General features: G+C 49.2%; 1 protein-coding gene across 4 annotated transcripts in view; it reads left to right on the top strand.

Moving 5' to 3' along the window:
• Window positions 1–12,315, top strand: part of CORO2B (coronin 2B) — a 134,192-nt gene that overhangs the window by 99,275 nt on the left and 22,602 nt on the right. For 3 of the 4 annotated variants that reach the window (XM_019725632.2, XM_074327509.1, XM_019725631.2), the window contains one exon: window positions 7,635–7,751. The exons of the other annotated variant lie outside the window; for it this stretch is intronic. In XM_019725632.2, coding sequence (XP_019581191.1) covers window positions 7,635–7,751 — 117 coding nt within the window. The remainder of the gene's footprint in view (window positions 1–7,634; window positions 7,752–12,315) is intronic. 4 annotated transcript variants of the gene reach the window in all.

Here is a 12,315-nt window from a genome sequence, read left to right as displayed (position 1 = left end):
CATCTTTCCACCTCTCCACGGGGCTCCATCTCTGCAGCAGCTGCATGGCTTTTCCTGTGCTGGTGGGAGAACCGTCCACATCCTCCCACCCCTCCACGGGGGTCCAGCTCTCCGGCAGCTGCTCCTCCTGGTCTTCCTGACACTGAGTGTTCATATGCACAAACTGCTCCACCGCCCTTCGGGGAGCTTTGGCCGGCACCATACCCTGCTCGCGAAGCTGAGCTTTTATACGTGTAAACTGCTCCAGTACATTCCGGAGAGTTTCAGCCGACACCATACCCTGCTCGCTGCGCCATTTGTCGTGCAAGGCGTCCAGCGGGGAGGCCTGCGGGGTCTCTGCTCCCGCTCCCCATACAAGAACGCAGGATATGGTGAGGCCAAAAAGGAACACCCACGGAGTCATAGGTAGGGGAGTCATACCACTACAGTCTCACTGGAGGCTGGGTTCACTGGACGTGCGACCTGCTGTCCGTTTTGTCTGCAACCCACCGACGACTCTCTTTCACTCTCCTCCACTCTCCTCCTAGCGTAGCCACAGCAGTTATATTGTGGCCAATGGCTCACTGGTTACAGCTGACGGCCAACTAGCCACAGCTGATGGCCATGCAATCACAGTTGGCCATTTACTACCTGAGCCAGCACCTGTCTATGTGAGGCCGAGAGCCTGGAAACTACTTTCTGGGGCTCTGCCCCCACACCTGGGCACGGGGATTTTTAAAACTTCCCAGGTGATTCTAAAGTGTAACAAAGTCTGGGAACCACTAGGGAGAGGGGTGAGCCTGAGTGAGAAAGGAGGAAGGAAGGAACAGTTTCCCAAGAGAAGGTTAAGGGGCTGTGGGGACAGAGCCAGGAGTGCAGTTTCCAGGCTCTCGGCCTCATGTGCAAAGGTGCTGGCTCAGGTAGTAAATGGCCATCAACTGTGATTGGATGGCCATCAGCTGTAACCAGTGAGCCATTGGCCACTAATATAATAACTCTGGCTACGCTAGCAGAAAATGGGGGCTGGCAAGAAGATGGTGGCTGAGCTAGCAAGGGGCGGAGTGTGGATTGCAGATCGTGTGGCTCCTGCTTCCTGTGTCTCCAACCCAGCCACCAGCGAGACTATAATGGTGTGACTCCCCTATCTATGGCTCCGTGGGTGTTCCTTTTTGGCCTCACCGTGTTCAGCATTCTTATGTGGGGAGCGGGACCAGAGACCCCGCCTGACACCCTACATGACGGGGGCACACCGAGTTGCCAGCCAGCCATTTCTTAGAACCCCCACTAGAGGGGTCCTATTTCAGATTTCTGACCACTTTCCCTCCTCATTTATCAAATGTCTCACGTATATTCCGATAAAGGAGGCAGCATAGCTGAGGTGGCTCTGAGCCAGACCGCACCGACTGCAAATTGCAGCTCCTTGATTCCCAGCTGTCACCTTTGGCAAGTCACGTCTTAGGACTCAGTTTTCTCATCCATAAAATGGATTGTTACAGGAGGGTTATAAGGATTTCATAAAACTGTATAGGGTTTTACAAGAATTAATTAAAATAATGTATATACATTGCTTAACACAAAGGCCTAGCTCTTTATAAGCACTTGTCAAATGGTCTCTTATTACCATGATTCTTTTTCATTGTTATCATTAGTATTGCCATCCTGCGTCTTTCTGACAGCACATTTGATGTGGATCTCTCCATTCTGCCCTGGTACACCAGAAGCAAGCCCTCTGGTTGCCGGTGTGCCTTGCTTTGTACAATAAGAAGAGCAGCCATGAAGAAGCAGAAAGCGCATTAGCCCAGGGTCTAGGAATCTGGAAAGCCCAGAGAGGCCAGGGTCATCCATGTTCAAGGTCACTCAGCTGGCGGGGTGGGTGCTGGAACTGGGCCTGGAAACCCTACCTCCTGCTCAGAGTCTGTTCTTTCTGCCTCGCTAAGCTGATTCCCTAGGTAAGAAAACATTTTGCTTCTGTGTACAAAATTCAGCTTTGCAACGACGCGAGATTCTAGGAAGCTGAAGCTGCAATGCAGGTTGTTTTGAAAATATCTCATCTTCAGTCAGTTCACTGGGTTCAGATAAAGCCTGGACTGAGGCCCACGGCACCTGCCACTTCCCTGGGAGGCCTGCTGGGTGAGCCTCACCTGCCAGCCTTTCCAAGGGAGGACCTGGCCTCAGCTGCCCCCATGCACACCACACACACACACACATACACACACACACACACACAGACACACAAACACCACACACACAGACACACACACACAGACACACACACACAGTGAAACCCACTTTCAATTAGTTATGTAATTTTCTTCAATTTCAAGGATCTTTTCTCCCAAACCATTCTTGTGGTAACAAAGGAATAGAGAAGCCTGTATGACCAAACATACTTATGTCCCACAAAAGCTTCTGACCATGTAAATCTGATATACTCCAGCCTGCATCTCATTTCTTTAAAACTTGTTTGACCAAAACCAGAGAGGAATATGTCTCAATCAAAGCTATAGGGTGTGTGTGTGTTAAATAACATCTATCTTTTTAATAAGTTTTAAGTGTTGTGGAAAAATTGGAAATCACTAATATCCAGAGATTGCTACTATTAAAATTCTGATGTATTTTCTTATAGACTGTGTAGTTTTTTGATAGGTAGGGATCATTTTATGTATATAATTTGATTCTGACTGTTTCACTAAACATTAGATCTTGAGTAATTTCCGTGTCATTACATATTCTTTAACAATAAGATTTTAAATGAGCTCATAATATTCCATTATACTGCTGTACTATAATTCATTTTGGCAATGCCCCATTGTTGGGCATTTATTATATGGTTCCCTATTATAAATAACACAGCAGTGAACATCTTAGGGTGCTTCTCCGTTAATTTCCCTGGGATAAATTCCCAAAGTGGAATTATTGGTCAAAGGCTATGAATCTTTTAAAAGTCTTTGAGACCCTATCAAATGGACCTGCAAGAAAGTCTCCCTATTTCACACTTCCTCCCGCCCTGTAGAAGGCCTGTGTTCAGCCCCTTTCAGCTCTGTCTTTGGCAGATAGGGTGTATTTGAGATACAGCCTTACCCCTAGCACGAGGCTCCTTCTTGAGAAGGCTCAGGTATGCCACAGTTGCTATCCAACATTTGATGAAGGTCTGTCCCAGCCAGTGGGGGCTGCATTTGTCCTTTGAGGCAAAGGACATGACCCACCAACAGCCTGTTACTTGGGAGAGACACCAAGTCACAGGCTTCCCCACCCTACCCCGTGCAGCAAGGTCTCTGTCCCAGCTCTGGTGAGCCTGACGCTCTCTTTGAGGTTCAAGGATCAGGTGGTAGGTGAGACCCAGGACCCCTGAGAACCCTACCACTGGAACAGAGCTGTGAGCGGACCCTCTACACAGTGATTCCAAGTTACGAAACACTGTAAAACCTTGATTCCACTCCTTAGGAGCTCGTTAAACCTGTTTTCTCACTGTAAGATGGGATTATGAGGATTACATTTTATTACATTAATATGGCATATTAATAAGAGCTACTAGTGTTGGTATGAGTATTAGCATGTGTACGCGTATGAGAAGGTAGCACCGTGTGGCAGTGAGGAACCAGGTCCAGATTTGGTCTCTACTCACAACCCATAAAGAAATTGGAACAGAAAACAAAGGCGTTTTGGGGGTCTGGGGAGAGGATTATTCCCATTTTTTAAAAAAATTCAGAACAAGCTTCCTTTAGAACATCTGGTACATACATTTTATTTGTTCACTCTTTAATATTTCTATCTAGCAAAGTAATAATTGTAGAGTTCATAAAGCCTAACAGTACGACGAGGCCTATAGCCCCACAGTTATGTGATGGAGTCAGTTTTGTGAGAGTCTGTCAAACTGTTAGGAGTTTTGCAAGGCCATTATTTAAAATTAAATTATGCAAACATTCAATTTATTTATTTTAAAAACAGAGGTATTAAATATTAAAAATTTATGCTTCCTAATTATTTCACCAGAATCTGCATTCTTGAAGTTATTTATGTCTATTATACAGTTGGCCTCCCATACTCAGGGTTCACCCAACCACGGATTGAAAATATTTGAAAAAAAGTCACATTGTTGCTGACATGTATTATGTAGTTAGGCTGACAAAGGTTGTGTCTGTACTGAACATGTATAGACTTTCTTGTCATAATTCCCTCAACAATAAAGCATAGCAACCATTTACATAGTATTTACATTGTATTAGGGATTATAAGTAATCCAGAGATGATTAAAAATATACGGGAGGATGTGCGTAGGTTATGTGCAAATACCAGGCCACTTTACATGAGGGACTTGAGCATCTGCAAATTTGGTAAACTCAGGGGTCCTGGACCCAATTCCCCCCATATATTGAGGGATGACTCTGTCTATATGGTAGAAATGTTACATAATATGTGCTACTGTGAATCTCTTCTCACTCTGCCTTTGGGTGATACCATCCCGCAACTTGAAATTAGCCATGGTGGGAATATTTACACCACTCAAATGGGCAAATGCTACAAACCAGGGCCTTTTTCCCCTGCACAACATGGCCTTTACCCTCCATCCCTGTCCCACTTTGCTGCTCCCCTCATTTCCCACCCCCTAAAGGTGGCTATTTTCACTGCTTTTAGCCGTTTCTTTTTGCACTTATCCCCATAGTTCTTAATTACATGTTTTTACTGCCACATCTTGATTTTTTAAATCCTAAGCATTGTCTATTGACTTCCTATTATGGAAGATGGGGATTTGGCTTTCTTCCAGCTGTATCTCCCCTCTTACTGCGCGTGCACACACACACACACACACACACACACACACACAGTTTCCCTACCTCTGTTGTCCCAGCATAGTATAGCAAAACTCTTATTTAAATAAATATTTTGGATTCACATTATTACAACTATAACTATGTAAATATTATATATCAGTCATTATGCATTATGATTGCATTAGTTTTCTAATACAATTTATTTTCCTGGAGTTAATAATTGTAGTTTTAATTTGCTGGATTTCTCTATAAAGCAGTGGTATTCAAACTTTTCTTCTTAGCAATGGAACTTGTCTTTCAAACAAAATTTTATGTGGAACCCTCCTATAGGATACAGGAAATCCTGAGCTGCCAGGTTGAAAGCCTTCCCTTTAGGGCTGCCACACATAGCCAAGCAGGTTGTGTACTGCACGACTCTTGGGTCACCATTCAAATAAACAACAATGTGATCCAGTCATGATAATTATAATTACCCAGCTCACTGGGCTTCGCATCCATTCTGTAAAGGGAGGTCCACTTGGATGTATCCATTACCTCAGGATCATTCTCTGCTTTAAAAAGACGTATTCCTTCCCCAAGGCAGGGCTCTGACCACTCCCCATTCTAAACAGGTTCCAGTGATGTTGCTTCACGGTCCCTCTAGGGTATCACCCACAAGCTGCTGGCCAGAGCTGCTGTTAGCTGATGGCCACCTATGACTTATTCAGCGCCCCTCAGGTTTGCCTGGGCTGGGCTGGGTGCCAAAAGCTTGGTGCAAACGGCTTTGCTCAGGGATCATTCCAGTGCAGCCTCTGAGATCCGATTTAAGGAATGGCTCTGTCGGAGAGTAAGTGAGCTGTGGAAGCAGACAATGCAGGGCCTGTCTGCCCGTGGAAGTCAGAGCTGGAGGAAAGGAGCTGGCCAACAACAGGCCGTGGAGTTCAAAAAGCTCAGCCTGAAGGGTCACCCCTGTGTGGGAATCCTAGTTTCACGTTCAGCTGCGTAACCTTGGGCTTGTTGCTAAACCTTGCTGAGCCTTCACTTCCTCATGCAGAATCCACAGGGTTGTCGCGAGAGATAAAGAAGGTGATGTGTAACCCTAGTAAATCCCAGGGCCATATGTGGCTCCGTCTCTGCTCAAAGTCTCATTTGAAGAAACATAGTGCTACCTCCTGAAAGTAATTGAAAAACATATTCCAATCCAAAATATATCCCTCGTGGAATGTCAAAGGGGATCCCATTCCTAACTGATAGCACTGCTCCCCAAATCCTTTTCCTCCATTCTCTAATTCTCCCATGATATGCAGTGTCTCGGTAAAGTTCTCTGGAGCACAACCTCTGAGGCTTTTTTCCTCTCTCTCTTTCTCTGCCTCATTCCTCACCCTCCGTCCCACTGCCATTTTCTCTTAGGTCTGTTTTTTCTCAAACCATACCACCATTGCTGTGTCACACACACACACACACACAAAAAAATCAAAGGACCTGGAAATGAGCTGATAGAGATTCTGGCAGGAAGTGGGTGGGGAGAGGTCATGGCAGGACGACACCCTGAAACCACTCTCCTCATCTCATCACACTAGTGAAGTATGAGGCACGTGTAGCAGGGGCTTGGCAGAAATTGGTTGTCTTCCTCATCTTTCGGTCAAGGAACTTGAAGGAGGGTAGGCTATGACCTGCCTGAGGTCCCTCTGACCACCTAACCACTATTAGTAGGTGGGCAGTGACTGGAAAAACTCTCCCTCTTTCCTCCAAACCCCCAAAAAATCAGTATTAAAAAACACCCTCCCTATTTCCTCCAAGCCCCCAAAAAACTCTTATTAAAAAGATGGAGACACAGCTTCTGCCTACAGTTTTCCTTCCCTTCCCTGCCACCTTTACAGCCAGTAAGCATGGACCTACCCTTCCCTACCCCCGACGCCCACATGCATGTTCCATCTTTTGTGGACTCCATCTCCCTCACAGGATGTCTTTTAGGTCATGTACTAAGTGTCTCCTATGTGCCAGGCTTGTTAGGACTGCAGATTCAGACAAGGAAGACACAGACTGTATCCTCAGTTGCTCACAAATAAAAACAGATTACAACTCCACATGACAATGCTATATTAGAGGGAAGCCCAGGATGCTCTGAGTGCACAGAAGAAGAGTTCTTAACCCATTGAGAGATCAGGGAAGACTTCCTGGAGGAGGTGTCATCTAACCTGTATGACAATAATAACTCCTATCATATACTGAACAGTCTTTATGATGATATTCTCCACACTAAACACTTCGCTACGTACATTAGGTCATTCAATTTCACAGCAATGCCAAGAGGTAGGTGTTGCTATCCTCATTTCAGAAATGAAGAAACCAAGGCTCAGAGAAATTCATTGACTTTCCCAAGGCCACATAGCTAAAAGGTGGTAGATTCAAACACAGTCCTCTGTGACTTCAAAGACTATGCTTTGAACCGCAGGAATCTGTGTACAGGTGTTTAAGATGCACACTGAACAAGCCTGCCACCTCTGGGGGCAGCACTGTTCACATCATAGGCAGACTAACTTATTTATATGGCAGTGTTTATGTGGACACAGCCTCAGACCTCTCCATTGACTGCTGGAGCATCATTAAAGAGCCTCCTCCTGATCCACAGCTGGCTGTGGCACTTCTGCTGGGGGCAGTGGGGACTACGGGCACTGGGAAGAATGCATACCCTGCCCCCCCATCACCATTCAGTGTTGGGAAGGATGCAGCCACAGAGCAATTCAGCCCACGCTGATGCAGGGACCAAAAGACAAATAAGACATTGGTGGGTCCTCAAGGACCTTCCAGTCCAGTTTAGAAGCCCAGAATAAAGGCTCTCCTTTCAGGGCCACCCCAGGGCCATCAAACTAATCCCCTTCTCTCTCTCTCTCCCCTCGGCAGACGGGCAGGATTGAACCTAACTACCCCAAGGTCTGTGGTCACCAGGGGAATGTGCTGGACATCAAGTGGAACCCCTTCATTGACAACATCATTGCCTCATGCTCGGAGGACACATCGGTGAGCCAGAGGGGTGTCCCCTCCCTGCTTCCTCATGGAGGCCTCCCTTATTAAACTCCCCTCCTTCTCCCTTCTTTGCCCAGGATGGGGAGTTAGGAAAAGGACTGAGTGAGCAAATCCCTGGAGTGTTCAGCAGATCTTGTGCCTTTAGCATGATTTCATTTGGAAGTGTTGATTTTATAGGTGAGAATTAGAACAAAAATACTAAGTGTATGATCAGAACTCAAATGTGGTCTCAAAAGAAGGGTAGGAGGGGAAATATGGACAAGGAGAAAGGGAACAAGGAAGGGAATGGATGAGCCACGAAGAAAAGAGCCCCTGTTCCTGCAGACTGGGCATGGCAAATGCACCCTCTATTGTTGCACGTGAGCCATGGTTTTAGGGAAGGACTCTGGGCTGAGAATTGTTGTGATTTGTCCAAGGACCTACAGTGGTGGCCCAGAATTTGAACTCCGTGTGTCCCACCACTTGATGGGAAGAGAGAAGAAATAAGAGAAATGAGGAGGAGGGAGCTGGGAGGAGATAGAGGGGAGAGAAAGAGAGAACAGATAGGAGAGGTGGAGAAGGAAGGAAGAAAGGGGATAGAGAGAACTTGGAGAGGAGAAATAAAGAATCTAGGGAGAGTAAAATTTGAAGTTGCTGTCTAGCCAGTCTTTCCCTGGCCTCTGGTGATTTCCACAGGTGGAGTGAGGGTCAGGTGTTAGCAGTAGCCTCAGTGTCTCTAGAGAGGGACCCCATGTCTTTCCCCACACTGCCCTTGAACAACGTCAGAGCACCGGCTTGGAAGCAAGAGGGGGTTTTAGAGCCTCAGCTGAGCTGTGAGGAGGGGCTGCCCGAGTCCCTGGTGTTCCCAGGTGAAGGAAGACCAGCCTTTCATTCAGGCCGCAAGCATCCACCTAGCACTCACTGGCATCGCCTTGGTACAGGTCCTAGGCTCCCAGAATATTGGAACTAGAAGGAACTTCAAAACTCATGTCTCCTGTCTTTCCAGACTGGACTGTGAACTCCTGAGAGCTGAGGCCTTGGCCTATTTGTTTCTTAATCCCAAGCATCCAGCACAGAACCTTCTACCTAGTAAATGCTTAGTAGCAATTGGATAGGATGGATGGTTGCATGGATGGATGGATTGATGGATGGACGGATGGATGACAGATGGAGGGTTGGATAGAAGATGGATAAATAGGTGGATAGATGAAGAGATTGTTGGATGGATGACTACTTTGATGGACAGAAAGATGACTGAATGGATGGGTAATGGACAGATAGATGAATGGAAGGATGGAAGCATGACTGGATACAAGTGAATGGATAGGTGGATAAATGGAAAGATGAATGCATGAGTGAATGAATATAGCCCAACTAATCAATTATCCAAAGAAAGAGAGAGTCACAGTAAATAGTTTCCACTGGTTAATAAAGTTGGGGTTGGGGGAGGTCAGCTGGCACAGTACCTAGTAAATGCGAGTAGCGAGGAAGGGGCTGAAAGAATGGAATGGGCTTGACCAGCTCCTGAAGATCAAAGTCCTAGGTCAACCCAAGAGGATTCCTGAGAGCAGCAGCAAGGGCAGGGCCCATGTGAGCAGACAGATCAAGAATTGGTAGTGACATAGGCCATCATGTTTGGTTAATTTCTTTAGCAAAATGAGGACAGTGGCCAGGGGTCAGAGCACAGGCAGGACCAGAGGATGGGCATGAGATGATGGAGCCCAGGACAGGTGTGGAAGCTCAGGAAGAACAAGGTCACTGGTTGCTTCCTAGCCTTGGAAGGAGGCAGCTGGAGCCGGTGGAGGCTAGAGACCTCAGTGTGGGTAATGCCTGGGCTCAGTGGGAGAGAGAACAGGTGGAGGCACTGCCCATCCTTGTCTACTGGGTGCAGGGAGCCCAAGAAGGAGTGCCAGAGACCACAGCTGGCCCCGTCGCTGCCTGGTAAGGGGTTGAGTAACTGTCACCAGCCATCAGGGAGCGAACACCCCTGAAACTCGGGGCTGCCTTACACGGAACTCCTCCAGCCAGTCAGGGCTGGACACTTTACACACAGTTAGCCCTCACGGCTACCCTGTGTGCCAGGCACTGCCACCCCCAAACTGATGGTTGGGGGCAGGTCACACAACTAGGAAGTCGAGAAGGGCTACGGCCCCAGGTCCACACTCTTCCTGCTTTATGAAGTCTCATCATGACACGAATCCACAGAGTCCTGTGGGCAGCCTCAGGTCCCTCCCGGTGCCTCGGGCCTGGGGAGCCATCTGGGAAAGAGAAGAGCAGTGTCCAGCTTGCTGCGGAGAGGGACAGGGTAGGCCAGGGCTCTCGGGGTCACAGGCTGTCCCCGCTCCACCTCAGGCGGACACTTCTGCCTGAGTCAGGACGAGGGTGGGCGGGGTCACTGGCCCTGATAGCCCCGCCCAGTTCTAGCTCAGCACCTTATTTCACCTCGGAGTCAGGGGCCACATGCTCCAGGACCCCAACTAATAAACCAGACATCCATGCTGTGTGTGCAAGAAAAGCACAAGGCCCCAGCCCTGGCCACACAAGCCAGCGCGCCTTTGAGTTTCGCCCGCGCGGGCTAACAGCCGACAGGTGCCCGCCACGCTCCTGGGTGCGGCGCTTCGAAGTGAGCTCCACGGCGGAATCTGGGTAACCTGGAGCTGATCTCAGCTTCACCATGGACCGACTGGGTGACCAAGCACGTGTTACTCACCCTCTCGGAGCCTCAGTTTTGCTCAGCTTTATAACAATAATAATGATGACCCATCCCTTTGGCAGTTGCTACGAGGATGAAAGGAGGTCTGTGCCCAGCAGGATGCCTGCTACTCTCAGCCCTTCCCTGGAAACACCACCAGTACAGGGGCGGGGCGGCCATCACGCCCCACCCACCAAAATGCAATGCAGAGTGAAGTCACTGCAACCACAGAAGGTCAAACAGGGCTGTGTGCCCAGGGAAGAAAGCAGGATTAATTTTGACCAAGGTGCACGCGGGGCAGAGGGGGTTAGAGACAGCTGGACCCCGGAGAAGCAGGACTTTGACAGAAGAGCAGGGGTCCAGGATGAGGGTAAAGGCACAGGTGTGGACGGCGTCTGTCTCAGCTCGGGCCACTGTAACAACATACCACAGGCCGGGTGGCTTAGAAACAACAGAGATGTATTGCTGAGATCAGGGAAAGTCAGATCCGGGTACCCGCACAGCTGGGTGTCTCACTGTGTCCTCACGCAGTGGAAGGGGTGAGGGTCTCTCTAGAGTCCCTGGCATAAAGCACCAATCCCATCATAAGTACCCCACCCTCACGACCTAATCACCTCCCAAAGGCCCACCTCCTAATACCATCACCTGTGGGGGTTAGGGTTTCAACATAGGAATTTTGGGGCAACACGAACATTAAGGCCATAGCACAGTTCATATGTTGTGCTTGGAAAGTGGAGATGTCTGATGTGGCTGGAGCCTGGGTTTGTGGTCAGGGAGGGGAGGTGGCAGGAGAGGGCCTGCGGAGGGAGGTTGGGAGCAGAGAGAGAAAGCTTGAGATGCCAGGGTGAGCAGCTGCACTTTGAACTGAGGCCTGTGCTTTTCAAGCCATCTGAACATACGCTGAGACACCAGGCACACTGTGTGAGATGCCACATGCCCCGGGGGAGCGAGGGAGGGGAATCAGTGAGGCCAAAGGGTCAGAGCCAGCTTTGTGGAGGAGGCGGGGCCCCAGCCAGCTGGATAAGTGCTGGAATGTGGTTCCTCAGAGAGAAGGGGAGCACCCAGGGGAGGGGTGTGAAGAGAAAGGGCGCCAGGCTTGGGGGCACAGGGAAGGAGGGGCCAGCTCAGGCTGCTGATCCAGAGAGAAGGAGATTAAGTCTCCAGACCAGTGAGGACCTACGCTCTTGCTCTGGCTGCCAGTCCAGCCGCCTCAGAAGCAACAGCTCAGAGCCCTACTTTGCCCCGCAGGTCTCCACTCCTCCCCAGCCTCAGGGCCAACGATCTGGCCAGGGAGCCATCCAGGGCCTAGTCCCTCCTGGAGAAAGGCACACTGAGGCCCGAAGGGCAGCGCCTTGCCCAGGTCACACAGGGAGTCCAAGTCACAGGCAGGGTGGAAAGCCAGGTCTCCTGACTCCCAGCCAGTGCTCTGAGCGACATACCGACAGCTGTAGCTTTACAGGTGAGGACACTGAAGCTCAGAGCCATGAATGGCTCAGATCAAACACTTAATATTACATCTCAGTGTCCTCTCTGTGCAAAGCCCAGGTGGCACCTGAAGCAGGTCCTGGGAGGGTGGGATGTACAGGCAGTGGAGCCTGTAGCTCCCGAGGTGGGTGAGGCGGCCTGTCAGCCTGCCAGGTTGTTCTGACCCACCCTCCTGCTTCCATCAAAGCACCTTGAGGGCAGGCCACTGAGACACCCTCCCTCGATCCACTCAGGGCCAAATGGTCAACTTACTGTGCATCACACACAACATCCAGAACCAAGGTTAGGAGGTCAGCAAACCTACTGTGTGCCAGGCACTGTGCTACACACTGGGCCTGGGGAGGGAACCAACCCGATGGAGCCCAGAGAAGCTGCTCGCAATGGATCTGGCCCATCTCCTGG

This window comes from Rhinolophus sinicus, linkage group LG03, assembly GCF_036562045.2.
Source record: "Rhinolophus sinicus isolate RSC01 linkage group LG03, ASM3656204v1, whole genome shotgun sequence".
Classification (NCBI taxonomy): domain Eukaryota; kingdom Metazoa; phylum Chordata; class Mammalia; order Chiroptera; family Rhinolophidae; genus Rhinolophus; species Rhinolophus sinicus.
The sequence above is the reverse complement of the archived record's forward strand: the minus strand, read 5'-3'. Positions and strand labels throughout refer to the sequence as shown.